This window comes from Pristis pectinata, chromosome 7 (assembly GCF_009764475.1).
Source record: "Pristis pectinata isolate sPriPec2 chromosome 7, sPriPec2.1.pri, whole genome shotgun sequence".
NCBI lineage: Eukaryota > Metazoa > Chordata > Chondrichthyes > Rhinopristiformes > Pristidae > Pristis > Pristis pectinata.
Window position 1 is genome coordinate 74,405,401 of NC_067411.1, and position 14,927 is coordinate 74,420,327.

General features: G+C 35.7%; 1 protein-coding gene across 1 annotated transcript in view; it reads left to right on the top strand.

Moving 5' to 3' along the window:
- LOC127572330 (kinesin-like protein KIF27) overlaps nucleotides 1–14,927 on the top strand; it is a 52,565-nt gene that overhangs the window by 17,263 nt on the left and 20,375 nt on the right. Inside the window, 10 exon segments of the mRNA XM_052019454.1 lie at nucleotides 2,020–2,244; nucleotides 4,043–4,224; nucleotides 7,103–7,233; nucleotides 9,077–9,250; nucleotides 9,958–10,113; nucleotides 10,116–10,155; nucleotides 10,411–10,417; nucleotides 11,802–11,999; nucleotides 13,991–14,101; nucleotides 14,439–14,612. Coding sequence (XP_051875414.1) covers nucleotides 2,020–2,244; nucleotides 4,043–4,224; nucleotides 7,103–7,233; nucleotides 9,077–9,250; nucleotides 9,958–10,113; nucleotides 10,116–10,155; nucleotides 10,411–10,417; nucleotides 11,802–11,999; nucleotides 13,991–14,101; nucleotides 14,439–14,612 — 1,398 coding nt within the window.

Consider the following 14,927-nt stretch of genomic DNA (forward strand, 5'->3'; position numbering starts at 1 on the left):
GTTACTCCATATGCATTCCAAGCATATATATTTGAACTAATATTAATATTTAGTTATTGAAACATTCCAAACCAAATTTATCATTAAGATGGTAACCACTATTTTTTCCACCAAGTGAGTATGTAATTAAAATTGCATTTCCAAGTTTGGCATTGAGGGGGAAATTTATAACATTAAAAAATGGCCTTTTTAGCAAAAATTTCAGATTTAATGACCCCACACTTCAAATATTCAGTTTCTGGTATAAAAGCATTTTGTTGAAAAATATTGATGAAAAACTACAGAATAAAGTACCATTGAAGCTGTAGATTCATTCCTGAACTGCAAATTTTTGTGACTTAGCTCATGCTGACTGTAGTGCAGAATGTGCCATAGGTCAGAGGCTGGCACCTCTATCTGACCTTTCACTTCACCCCTAGATGTACCATTAAGCTCAATATCACTATATAATGTACTGAGCTGAGGGGCCGGAGACACTTCATCTCAGGTCCCTCAATTTTATGCCAGCCATTGTTGGTGCATCAAGTGCAGCCCATTCATTTGAATGGGGACGTTGACCTTTACTAAAAAGACATGAAGGTAAGTGGGTTGCTTTATCATTCTATTTTAATAATCTGGCCACAGCACTGAAACTGGAAGGGCATTTGGAACTGCATGATGCAAAAGGTAATTGCAACTGCAGGTGTCCTGCAGGAGACAAATGGGCCAAATATATAGTTATCCAAATCATTATTTCTTTGCTACAAAAGCAACATCTGCTTTTGAAGAATACAAAGGGACTTAGTACAATATTACTCCTTGTAACATTATGCATTATAAATAACATTAGAGAAAGAACAAACGAGCTAGGATTTATACAGTATCTTTCTCACCAACAGTGCATTCCAAAAGACTACAACAAATTAATTAGAAAATAATTACTTAGCATTGTAATTTACAGCCAGTTAATTAGAGTCAAGGAAATGTATTAAGAATAAAAGGAAGGCATAAAATTAAGGAGAATATTTGTGAGAAATGTCAGCAAATTGCTTGCATTTTCCATCTGAGTCCCACCAGGTTTAGGACTCCTAAGTCATCTTAGAAGCCCCAAACCAGCTGAAACTCTTCACCAGTGATTTCCTGAGCACTCCAAATTGAACACCTCGTGGGAGCCTAGCGCAAGTGTGTCAGTTTGCTGCAAATCTGCCCAAAGAATCTCTGCCGGGTTTGGAGGAATGTCTGCAGGGGACAAAGCAATCTAATGTACACTTTTTTTTCAAATTCATTGAGTTTAGTCAATTGTTTCAATTATTTAATGTTTTAATTGCTCCAATGTTTTTGAATTTTTTTTGAATGATTCTTAATGAAATGGACATTCAGAAACATGCATAGTTTAACATTGGTTTGATAACCAGCTAAACCAGAGGGCATATGTTAGCTGGGTATCAAAAGTTTTTCTTTTAGTTGTTGCATGGAAGAGTGTTGTTCTCGTTCCCCTATGTGATAGTGTCACATAATAGAAGGATAATTCAAAAAATGACATAATAAAGAAATAAATGACATAATAAATTCAAGAAATGACATTCAAGAAATGACATAATAGAAGTCAAAGAAGAATGCTGGCAGCCATTTCTTGCCTGTTGTTTTCCAATCTTCTGGCCAGTGACAATGTTCAACACTCTGTACATATGTTTACATTTTTTATGTCCATACTTTATTTGTAGGCTAACAGAAAGAAATAGGCTATGAATTGTACCCATGTTGCTCCATTTAGGGCATTTTGTTATTAAGTATATGTGAGTTTAGGGACAACAAAGTGAGTGGAGAACAGGTAATTTCCTACTTAGCTTTGACTGAGCTAGAAGCACCAATTACAATGCACTAGAACATCTGATATTTTTTCATTCAAGAAATGGAATGAGGTGTGGATACCTAAAAGCTTGGTAAATATGTCAATCATGAAATCTGGGGACTATAAAATAGAAAAGCAGGAATGTTTCAATTCATTTTTCTTCTTTTGTTTTAAATTTCACCTTACAGAATGATAAAATGATTGAACAGCAGCTTATTATCGATCAACTCCAGAAAGAGTTACAGGTCCTTAAATATGACAAGTTTTCACATCATAGCAGATATTCAGATGAAGCAACTTTAGATGTGACCTCAGCAAGAAGACCTCATACTGTGCCATTGCCAAATGTTCATCTGAAGTCTTTCAGTATAATACAGTCTCATCAAACTGGACCTAACACAGACTCCAGAAAGGTAACATTTATTAATAACAAATAATATTTCAGTACTTCCACATGATTTTTGTGTGTGTATGTTGATTGTTTTCAGATATGAAAAAATTACAAGGGTTTCTGAATCACTTTCATACAGTTGTGTTGGTAATCTGATGATTAGGCATCTGGCAATTGTTACTTTTCTTAACCAGTGTTTCTTTTAATGACCTCCAATGGAGAGAAAAAAAATAGGCAGATTATATGATGAGAGGCTGATTTGTTATCGACTATTTGTTTACCCTAGCAAAACTGAAAATTCCTCCCACCCCTGTATTTTAAAAATGGACAGATTTGAACTGTTGGGAGTTCTGCAATCCAGAGTTTTTCTCAGTGGAAGGGGCATTCAGAAATGTACATAATTTCTGAAGGCTTGACAATTGGTTAAGCTTAGAGGCATCGCCGGACCTCATTACTATGCCTTAATGAATTTCTGACCAAATTGCTGCTCAGATATGCAATATTGGGTTGGAGGTGGGTGGTGGTGGTGGTAGGGGCAGTTGACAGAAGTTCAAGTCCTGAGAGTGCAAGAGAAAGGAAAGTATTGTGATTGCAGGTTGGTATTGATCCCCAGAATGCTTTGGAACCCTGAGGATAAATTCTGTTTCTCTACATGGTAATTTTTTAAATGGTAAATTTAAAAAAAAAATTTTCTGTAGCTTCGGGCTGTCCTTTAAATAACTGGCTGTTAGGTTACTGTCAAACTGGAAAAGCTGGTCAGAGCTTCACAGCACAAGTTGCAACTAATAGTAATACAAAACAACTTCATTATGATATGTTAACAAGAAAGGAATTTAGCATCCTCCAATCATACCACTGTTATATTTCTCATTACATACAACAAAATTGATTTTGTTGCCCCAATAATCTAAGAGACCGATAAGTCAATAGAGAAATATCCTTCATCTATAGATGCTTGATTGTGTTTTGATGAGAAAGCATTGTTGTTCAGCACTATCAACATGCAATCAACCAACACTGAAAATGTTTAAAGTTGCAGAGAAAGGGAAAGGGATAGAACAAAAGGAAAGCTCTGCAATAGGGTGGCGATCAGGATAGATTGAATGACCTGAGGTTGTGATGCCAGCTGAGAGAGGGTGGTGAAGGCTAGTGAATAACAAAAACAAAATGGTGGAAATACTCAGCAGGTCAGGGTGCATCTGTGGGAAGAAAAACAGAGGCAATAGTTTTGTGTTGGAGACCCTTCGTTAGAAGTCTAGAAGAGGTATAAATAGAAGGACATAAATGAGGTCTGAAATATCAGATGAGGAGAGAGGGAAAATCTAACTGTGCCTCACATTTAATGCTGGAATGGCTAATTATCTGAAATTCTGAAATTTGGTGTTTCAAGACCCAAAGTTTGTAATGTACCTAATTGAAAGATAAGATGCTATTTCTTGAGCTTGCATTGAACTTTGTTGGAATAAGATCAAAGGCCAAAGAGATTAGAGTGGAAGAATGATGGAGAATTAAAGGGAAAGGCAACTGGAGGTTCAAGGTCGCCTTTACCAATTGAATAGAGGTGTTCTGCCAAGCAGTCATCCAGTTGCTTGGATTTCCCCATTGTAGAGAAGACCACATGCAGAAATGTAGAATTCATGGTACAATTGCTACTTCATAAGGATGGGGTGTTTAGATCCCTAAGTCAATGGGAAGGAAGGAGGTAAAAGGGTATTTATTATTTTTTGCTTACGTTTCAGAAGTATTTTAGGCTTTAGGACCTGTAAAATAAATAGAATTTGCAAAGGAATGTAGCTGAAAATATTGTTATTGTTGGACAGGTGCACACAAGCCCTCCTTCATATGCCCTTGATAGGGTGATGGCAGAGTTTCGAACACGCAGTCAAATGTTAATAGAGCAACTTGAAGAGCATGAAGAGGTTCTTCACCATAAATTAACTGATGATAGTGATGATGAGGAAGAAGAAAAGAAGAAAGAAAATATTAATGTGCAGCCCTCCAGGTATGAAAAAGTGAGGTGATGAAAAATCGAGATAAATTTCCTTTTAGTGCATGATTTTCATTTGAGTCTACTTCATGCCTCTGCCATTTAAGATTATGGCTGAGCTGTTTGTAACCTCAACCCCACATTCCTGGATACTCTTAATAATTATTCACCCCTTTGCGCTCATTGAATCTATCTATTTCTGCCTTGAAAATTCAAAGATTTTGTTTGTGGCACTCTTTGGGAAAGAAAGTTCCAAAGACTCAAAATCATCAAAGAAAAATTTCATCTCTGCCATAAATGGGTTAACCCTTATTTTTAAACAGCAGTCTCTATTTCTAGACTCTTCCCCAAGAGGATATATTCTCTCCCAATCCATTTTTTTCAAGACCCCTTAGGATCTTGTATGTTTCAGTTTAAATATTTCAGTTTCAAATATATGTAATTTGAAAGGTTACTTTTAAACACCAGGAAAACTAAAGGAAGATATGCATATTAATCCACTCTTAAGATACTAGGCAGGGAACACATTTTTTTGTAATTATCTGAAGGTATCAAATACAAAGGCTTAGTGCTGCCACTTGATTGCACTTTTTTGACATAGGAAATTGCAATCAATGCAGAGCAATTTTCTGCAATCTTTTGCACTAGAAGCAGGGCCTTTGAATGCTGGGAATTTCTACAAATTAAGCCGAATTGTAAGGCTTTGAGGAGACTTCTAGAACTAAGCTGGTTCTTTTAGGCACAAACACAGATGGAAATACGATATATTTAAAGTTTTTTGATGCTTTATTTAAAAATTTATGAAGAGACTGATCACCCTACCCAAATTTAAAGAGAAAATAGTTCTGTTTATTTCTGAATGCTGTTTTCAAACATTTAAGATTGAGTTACTTTGGGTGAGGAATTAACATTGTGATTATTTTTATTGCTTAATTTTTATGATAAATCAATTTTCAAATGTAATATTCAAACTATACACAGTTAGCAATCTTAAATACATTTAAGAATTTTTTTGTTTAGCAGAATTTTTTGAAAAAAAATGACTAGAAATTTTGTTTTGTGACATAAAGTTTTAACATTTAACATGGATTGAAATTTGTCTAAAATCTAATCACTTAAACCAGTCAGGAACTCCTTGTTCACATTATGTGCTATTCTATTCAATTTTTTTTAAACTTGGATTATGTGGTATCTGAACATCATGAGTTTCAGCTGTAAGAACAGACCTTAACCAGAGGATTAAGGCCTACCCCAGTTTTCTTGAAACATTTGAACCCACTGGGGAGTTCTGCAGTGAAGATTGCAGCAGGATGGAATCCAAAATATTTTGGATATGAAAAATATCTGTTTTCCAAAATATGTTGTTAACATTCTAAATGATATTACATAGAAACACATGAATTAGGAGCAGGGGTAGGCTAATCAGTTTCTTGATCCTGCACTGCCATTCAGTATGATCATGGCTGATTGCTCGGGTCCTTAATTCCATATGCTCGTCTACTTCCAATTACCTATCACCTCTTTGCTTATCAAGAATCTATCTCTCTAGCTTTAAAAATATTCAAAATTCTGCTTTCGTCCCTCTATGAGGAAGAGAGTTCAAAAAATTCATGACCTCTTTCCCACCGACTGCACTCCCTTCTCCTGCCTTAATGGGCACTTGGATCTGTTCCTGCAACCCCCTCCTCCTAATCCATTAGCATATTTTTCCAGCAATCTTCACCCAGCTTCCAGATCTTTTCTCTAAACCCCAATTTTCTCCTTCTTCAATGATCGTCTCTCCCCATGATCCTTTCTCCGCCTCACTGATCTTTTCTGTCCTCACATCAACTCTCTCATGTCACAATCTTTTCCCCACTTTTCTCCATCCTTCAGTCTTTCACTGTCATCCCTCATACACATGCTCGGAACCCACTGATCCTTTTTGCCCTTCTGCAGTGGTGGGAAGATTGCAGTGGACAGGGCTGGCATGTAGTTTGTGCATGAATGTGCATATACAAAGCCAAGAATTTCTAATTCTAACACCTGCAATGCTTTGAATGGCATGCACATTAGAATTTCAATACTTTGTGGCACTTAAAAATCCTGTGCTAATTCCTGTATTTTCACATTGAAGACTTGTAGGCAATTGTTTTAAAACTATCTGATTGCGCTGGTTCAAGGCAGATTCTGTGTCTGGCTATATGGAAGTCAATTTGAGCAAAAACCCACTGGGGAATGAGGTTGGGTGTGGGAGTAGAGAGCATTGTGGGTGGCAGGAAGTAAAAATGGATGCAGTTTGGACCAGATTCCCTATATACATCTGTCAGAAACTTCACCTCTAGTGTTTCCATTGTATATTAGTTTAATACATATTTTTATGGCAATCTTTGAACTTTGGTGGACATTGTTTTTTTAACAAATTCGGGTTTACACTGCACATTTGTTCTCAAAGAGTTTCAGCATTATAACGAGAAGCTGAGTGGCATGCTGGAATGTAACAATACACCTGGTGTTAGCTTGAGGAGAGCAGCGTTAACTTACCAGGAGACAAAAAAGATTAATACTTAATGAGAACCTCAAAATGGATAGAAAAAGAAAGAATTGAAGTGGATCTAACTCAGAAATAGGATTCCTTATTGTCTCTCTCATTTTCATTCCCTCCTTGCAACTTATCAGTTGAAATCTTTTATTGACAGAATGGAACAATTTGCTCAATTTGCGATTTGATTTCCACTAAAACAAAGCACATAAATTTTCTAAACTTCACACATCTTTCTCTAATATAGAATGAATCAATATAATTGTTTACTTGTAGCATTCTATAATAAAAATGATCAGGAAATAAAACTGATTTGTGGTTATACCTACAATAATTCTGTTTGAATTGTAATAATATTTTCTTCCACATTAGGTCTTCAATAAATCGGACTTGGACTCAGAAGCAAGCCTGTGTGATGAGTGACATAAAGTTATTTAAAAAAGACTTCGACGTGAATGATCAAGAACAAGATGGCAATGCAACGAACTTTGAGTCACAGAAAGGTACATGGATAGTGTGAGAAAAATTTAAGGCACTAATTAACTCGAAATTTCTAAAAATTGCAGGTGATAAATGGAATGAAGAAAGAAATATAATCTCAGCTGGAAAAAATTAATTACACTATTATTAAGATTAAGAAACAGAATAAATTTCTGTTTACTTTGCTGCACCAGCATTTTTGTCCATTTTTTTATTTGCTGATTGCTCTAATTTTAGTTCAAGGTCAAGCAAAGAGTAGCAATAAAGGGAATGTACAGTACTCTGTTGTTTATCTGATATTCATGCATCCAGAATTCTCTTGCAACTGGTGAAAATTTGTTTTTATGAAAATAGACATTTTTAGTTATTTTACTTGTACATATGAGGGCAGTTAGTCATAGGTTGATTAGCAGCAACATCCTCTTTAAAGGTACTTCATGTGATGCTGAGTACAGTCATTCATTTGATTCATTTTTGCTGTATTTTACATTTTAGCCTTAAAATATAGAATTGTAGTGTAAAACATTGTTATCTAAAAGGGTAGGGAGATGACATATAGTCCATTAATTTATTTAAAGGTTTGTGCATTGAATACTAGTTTGTGATGTACGGTAATGCTTTTTAGCAGTCCTCATGCAACCAGCAACCCCTTGTGTCAGAGATTGTTCATAGAGACTTGTGAAGCAATCCATTTTAAATCCAGGACTAGAATCTAAGAATTTCTTAATGGCAAATGACTAGGAACTGTGGAGAACAAGGGGACATAGTGTCCAGCTATACAAGTCATGAATAATGCATAGGTAAAACAGTAATAATAAAATAAAAATAGAATCGTAGAATTGTTACAACACAAGAGGACATTCAACCCATTGCATTATACTACTCCCATTCCCTCACTCTTTTCCTGTAGCCCTGCAAATTATTTTCCCTTGGAGTATCTACCCTTTCGAAAGCCCCAATTGACTATGTTTTACTGCCCTTACAGACAGTGAGTTTTTGATGGTAATCACTCTGTGAAAAATAATGAAGTTTTGCATTGCATCCTCATAATTTTACATCTGTCTTTGAACTTTCCACTTCGGGAAATGGGTTCTCTCTATTTCTTATCGGACAATCCTTTGGAAACAAGGATAATTTATTTCCACTCCGGTTTTGTGAATTCTAAGATGGCTGCAGTACTATAATAGGTCAATTTTCAACATTGAAATTAACAAATATTTATTAGGTAAGGGAATCAAGCGATACATGCCACAAAGATTAATAAATGGAGCTAAAAACAGATCATCATGAACTAATTGAATGGTGACACACACAAAGTGCTGGAGGAACTCAGCAGGTCAGGCAACATCTATGGAGGGAGATGGACAGTTGATGTTTCAGGTTGAGACCCTTCAATTAGGAAGGGTCTCGACCCAAAACATCAACTGTTAATTTCCCTCCATAGATGCTGCCTGACCTGCTGAGTTCCTCCAGCATTTGTGTGTGTGTTGCTCCATATTCCAGCATCTGCATAATCTCTTGTGTCTCCATAATTGAATGGTGAAGCAGGCTTAAGAGGTGAATCACCTCATATTTCTGTGTTTCTGATGTTATGTTCCAAGCAGCAATTTTCCAAATTTACATCATGCGGTGCTTTAGTTGTCCACTGATGTATGCAAAGGCAGCAGATTAGGACTCTTCCTCATATTTTCTTCATTTCAAGTGCCAAAGTACCATCTTCCAGACAGCTCAGTTGAGTTTGGAACATTGCAGGAAAGAATGGCTTCAGCATTGTTATACCAGCTGTTCATTGAATTAACTCTGCCAGTTATGTTCGGTATAAATTATTGACATATTTAATTTTTCTATTTTTATGTGAATGCTTAGTCCCACAAAAGAATTCCCCCTCAGAGACTGACTGCTTGCGTCAAAGTCAAGTATTAAACATGAAGAAATTGAAGACCGTAGACATGGATGTGGCTCATTCTAAGCAGAAGATAAGAGAGCTTGCCATCAATATTCGCATGAAGGAAGAGCTCATCAAAGAACTGGTTAAAACAGGTTAGAAATGATCAAAGTATATAGATAATAGGTTGTCTGAATAACGATGCATGCCTTAACATTGAAGTATCCAAAATAACTTTTTTTGTACCTTTTTGTTAACATAATTATTGGTTAATCCTCATTCTTGTTCCAAAGAAAATGAATTAATCTGGAGCATTGTTTATTAATATTTCTGTCAAGTCATATTTTATTGCTGTGTTCTTTTTGAGTAACCCAATTGAGTATAGTTGAATCAAATAGTTGATGCACGGTTGCTAACTCTTCTTCAATCATTGTTCATTATGCACACACACATTGATTTAAAAATAATCAATAACCAAAACATTTACACAGGATAGGGATAAGAGAAATGTAGGTGTAGAGGATTCAGTCAACCCTCTTGTCAAGAAGTCAGTATTTCATCATTTCGTATATTGGCTTAAGTGCATAATTTTAGTGTGAACACAAGGAACTTTATATACAATAATGTAGCATAATCAAGGAAGTGTTGATTTTTTTTCTGTGTGTGAATGCATTAGGTTCTCTTACTCAATTTGTGAAACAAAATATGTAAAATGAAATGTGCTTTCTTTTCTGAGATGACTGTGGAGGAAATATTGATCTTTCTAAAATTCTTCCTTTGTTGCTTTTTTTAATTGGCCTTTTTTTTAAACAATTAATTATATTATAATCACTTTATCTACATATTTATTTCGTTCAATCAGGTAAAGATGCTCAGGCTGTGAATCGACAGTATTACCAAAAAATTACTCAGTTGGAACAAGATGCTGAGCAGGCTAAGACTGAGCTGACTGAAGCTCAGAAACAACTACAAGAACTGGAGAACAAGGAGCTCAGGGATGCTGCAGTAAAAGTCAAGTTACAAAAGAATTCCGCAAGAAGATGAATCTGCCAAAGCTAAAGTTCAGGTATTGATTGCTAAAGTATTAAATCATTCAAAACACATTCAATATAAATAAATACAAATACCTTTATATGTTGGACAATAGTTTTAAAAAATAAGTACTTCCTAAGAACATGGGGAAGGATGAGAGAAATGACAAGAAATGGAAAAGAATCAAAAACAAAAGAACTGTAGACGTTTGAGATCTGAAATGAAAACAGAAAATGCTGGGAATACTCCACAGATCAGGCAGCATCAGTGAAAAGTCAAACAGTGTTGAGGTTAGGTCAATGACCTTTCATCAGACTTTCATTGGAGTAACAACTCCAATGATCAAAGATCATAGATCTGCTGAGTATTTCTAGCATTTTCTGCTATTATTAAAGGTCCTACAAATTCTCAGTTGGGGAAATAGGAAATATCAGAAGCAGGAGTGTGGAAGGATACATTATTAGAATAGATGCAACAAAGAAGGAGAAACTGGAAGAATGGAATAGTTCTGCAGAAAACATGGTAGGAGGAAATATAATCAAGGTAACAGTGGGAAGAAGTAGGCTTACAGTAGTCAGTGGTTGATAGCTTGTTGTAGTACTGAAGCTTGAGAGCTTGAGGAAGGGGAGGCAGTAATCAGAAATTAACTATTTTAAGGTGTGAGTGGTGAGCCGATCTGAAGAAAACTTCATGAAATTTCCACACCGGGGCAAGAACAAAAATAGTCATCAAAGCACCAGAAAAAGGAGGGGACCTGAGTATGAGTGGAAAAAAAAAGAATGTGCATCTTATTGCATGAAAAGGCTGATGTTGTTAGGAACATTCTTAGGAGTTTGCATTGCAATTTCTTTTCCTTTTGGTTCAAGAGGAGTCAAAGCACAGAATGAGTGGGAACTAGTCCATTAGATAACATCACAACCGTCTGAGATCCAAATAACACAGCTGCCAGACTAGGCTTGTCATCTGAGTGCTGAAAGAATCAATAGGAGGCAGAGTCTTCAGATCTATTTGCTCAAGGTGACGTAGGTAGGAATAAGTATCTTTGCAGACATGAAAACATATCTTAACAAGGATGCTGTCTATCATGTGATATGGCATTGTACTGTTTTACATGAGAAAAGTTCAGAAGACTTCTAGTGGGTCAAATTTTGGCTTTCCTGAGGCCATGTGTCCTTCAGAATTGTATTCCACCTTAATATGGGATTTAACAGCCCAATATATTCTTTAATTTATTTTTATCATCAAGTTAGAGTACCAACCCCGTTCAACGAGAGCTGTCAGAGGCCATGTCAGGAGGAGAAACCAGGTGGACTGAAAATGAGAGGCCACCCTGGTAAAGCTACATCATAGGACTACATCATGTCAAACAGCAGAAACATTATGATACAAACAGAGCTAAGTAAATCCACAACCTTTAGATCAGATCAAAACTCTAGAATTTTGATTAGTAGTGCACAATTTTACAACTAACAGGAAGAGAAGGCTTCATAAATATCCCCATCCTCAATGCAGGTGGAGCCCAGCATGTGTGAATAAAAGACAACATAATAAGCTGCTGTTAGTATTCTGGTTTGCTTGGGCTGAATAGAATTTCTAGTTCAAAAGTAAACTTGGTGGTAACTGGAAGACTGCTGCCAATAAAATCACATTGCAGATTTTGTCATCTTCCCTTAGACCTTGCAGAAGAAACAGCAAGAAACGAAGAAGCTGTTTGCTATGTCAACACAGAATGAGAAACGATTGACCCAATTGAGCCAGAATGTGGAAAATATGAAAAAACAACAACAATTACTCCAGAAAAAATTGCAAGAAGAAAGTGAAAAAAAAAGAAAACTGGAAAATGAGATTCAAAGAGATCAACAACGAATCAAAGTAAGGCATACCTGTTTAACAATTATGTTGGTAAAATATGTAATTAAGTTTTTAAAATTATGAGATGCATACAAGTTTTTAATGTATCCTTTTGTAGTTTCCTTAATCTAATATTGACCATGTGCCAATTTATTTTTATAATTGTGAAGGCCTGTTTTGGATACTAATACTTAAGAATTGTTGATACTTAAATACATTGTTGGTACGAAACCCTTTAGCTTTTCATTTAGTCTGGAGTTAGTTGAATGGAGCTAGGATAGAAATTATGGTGCTACAACCTGCATTAACTTTAATGGACAAGAGAGGCGGCAAACCACAAACCATTAAAGGAGAATACTAAGATGCATAGAATCCATATTATTTGCAGTGCTCCCATAAAATAGCACATTAGCATTTACAGATTATGGTAGGATGTATCAAAAAGCCAATTCCCAGCATTAGGTACAGCAGGACAGGGGTTTAAAAAAAAAGTGAGCCTTTCACTTTGTGTCTAAAGCTAATTTTCAAGAGCAATAACAAGTATATGGGCTGTGTGTTTGTCTGACATCAGGGAATTCTGAGTTGTTCATAGGTGATCTCTTAAAGAGATTGTAACAGATTAGGGATTGAACCTAAATTAAATTCGTAGTTACCAGTTTCTGAACATGAGATTTGTTTTTACTTCAGATAATGTTTCTTAATGTAATTGCACAACCATTGTTCTTAAGTCATAGCAGGTGACAATAAGGAATAAGGTGATCATTAAATTTATTTCATTTGTTTCATATCGAATGGGTAAATGTGTGGAGAATAAGTAAGAATGAGACACATTGTGGTATTATAGGAAAACTGATCAAACCTCTGAAGAGAACTAAAATGGATAGTATAAAAAAAGTGGACAGTGTATTTTTTTTAGAATTGGACAATGATTTACACATTTGAATAGGGAATATAATCTATGGTATTCATTTAAGAATACCAGCCATGTTTAAACAGAATTCTTCAATGTTTTCTTGCTGGTATTTGGAGCAGAATTCGTATGGAGATATCAGACTTGCTTCAAAAAGCAATGCAATTTTTACTCCATTGATTGAACGCACATATGCTGAGCAAGTGTTTACAGGAAAGTATTTTGGATAAAATCAGTAAATTTCTGTCTGTAGATGTAAATTCATTTTGAATTCTGAACAGTTAAGAGTGACACTAATCAAGTCATAAAAGTATTGTAATGAATGGACAAAATGAAGTTAATGTGAAAATGGTGGTCCATTTTGAACCTATAGACATGTGATGGAACAACCCTCCATATGGCTGGTGCAGGCTTGGCTATCTGATAATTCTCCAAGCATGCCTCTTGAATGTAGAACATATCAAGCATGGAAATGTGAGATTGGGGAAAATGAACTAGCAAAAGTCAAGTTGCAGAGAAAATATTGGGGGAAATGGGTGGTGTTGTGGTGGGGAAGGTGCACATGGTATAGTGGGACAGAGAGAACAAAAGGGAAAGTTCCTCAAATTGATGACCTTTCATCATTTCAGGTCATTTCATTGACCTGAAACATTATCTCTTTCCACAGAAACTGCATGGTGCAGACTGTCATGTTCAGTGATTTCTGGATGTAGTTCACAGGTCTTACATGGACTTAGAGCCCATCTCTTTTTTATTCTCCTCTTCTTTCTCCACGCATTTAAAGCTCAAAAAAAAATGCAGGTCTCCGCCAACCTGGGCCCAGTCTCAGGTTCAAAAGTCCATGCTTCATTTTGAAAAACCTACGATTAATGCTTTTTAATTTTTTAAAATGTTAAATAGCAACCAACTTCATTGGAATTTCAGCTAACAAAATCGATATTTTGTGGAGATTCATATTATGAAAGGAAGAGTATCAGAATATTTGGAACTTACTGATTCTTTGACCCAAATTAAAAGGATGTTTATAAAATTTCTGATTGTAACCATGGATTATCTCCTGAAATAATAAGAATTTCAAGATGTCCATGTTTAATTTTACTAGGAGCTGGAATTAAAGCATGAGCAACAGCAGAAAATCCTGAAAAGAAAAACTGAAGAAATTACCCATCTGAAGAAAATGAATTACTCACCTGTTATTTCACAGGAGCAGCAGGTGTGCCTTCCAATATTATGTTCCTTCTCAACAATATTTTTACTTTACCAATGTAACAAAACAAGCTCCTGATTTGGAGTTATTCAAGTTGCATTACCATCCAATTAATATACTGATTGAGGCTTACTAGCTTTGTGTTTCATGATTGATAGGAGTTATCCAGTAATTTAGTCAAAAATCCAGAAGTGAACCCACAGACACACACCCACAGACGCACACATACACACACACAGTGTACTAAGTCAAGGCATACAGCAGTTTTTTTAATCACTACCTTTTTTCTTTTTCATCTTGATTATTTTTTATTGCCTATATGTGTTTCTATTTATTTTTAGAGATTGATGAGCAACGCAAATGGTTGGATGAGGAGGTAGAAAAGGTTCTGCACCAAAGGCAAGCTCTAGCTGAGTTGGAAGAGGATTTGAAAAAAAGGGAAGTTATTGTAGAGAAAAAGGAAGCACTATTGCAGGAGAAAAGCCAATTAGAAATTAAAAAGTTGCGTTCCAGCCAGGTAAGAATATATGTCCCAGCTATGTTACGACATTTGGGATCTCCCATCGTGAAATACTGCTGAGAAATGCATGCAAAATTTCTCAAGAAATTAATATGTTCACTCTAGAGAAAAGTACACTTTCATCCCAAGCAATTCAGTTTAGATTTATAGATACATATCCTCCCCATCTTACAAACACCTGACATATGTACAGCCGTGCATACGAATGAGCATTTGAGAGACCTGCAGGATGGATTACGAACATTTATCAGGAATGTTGTAATCTGGGGAGGATCTGTATAGGTAAAAAAAATTTAAGTCAGCTGCTAGAAG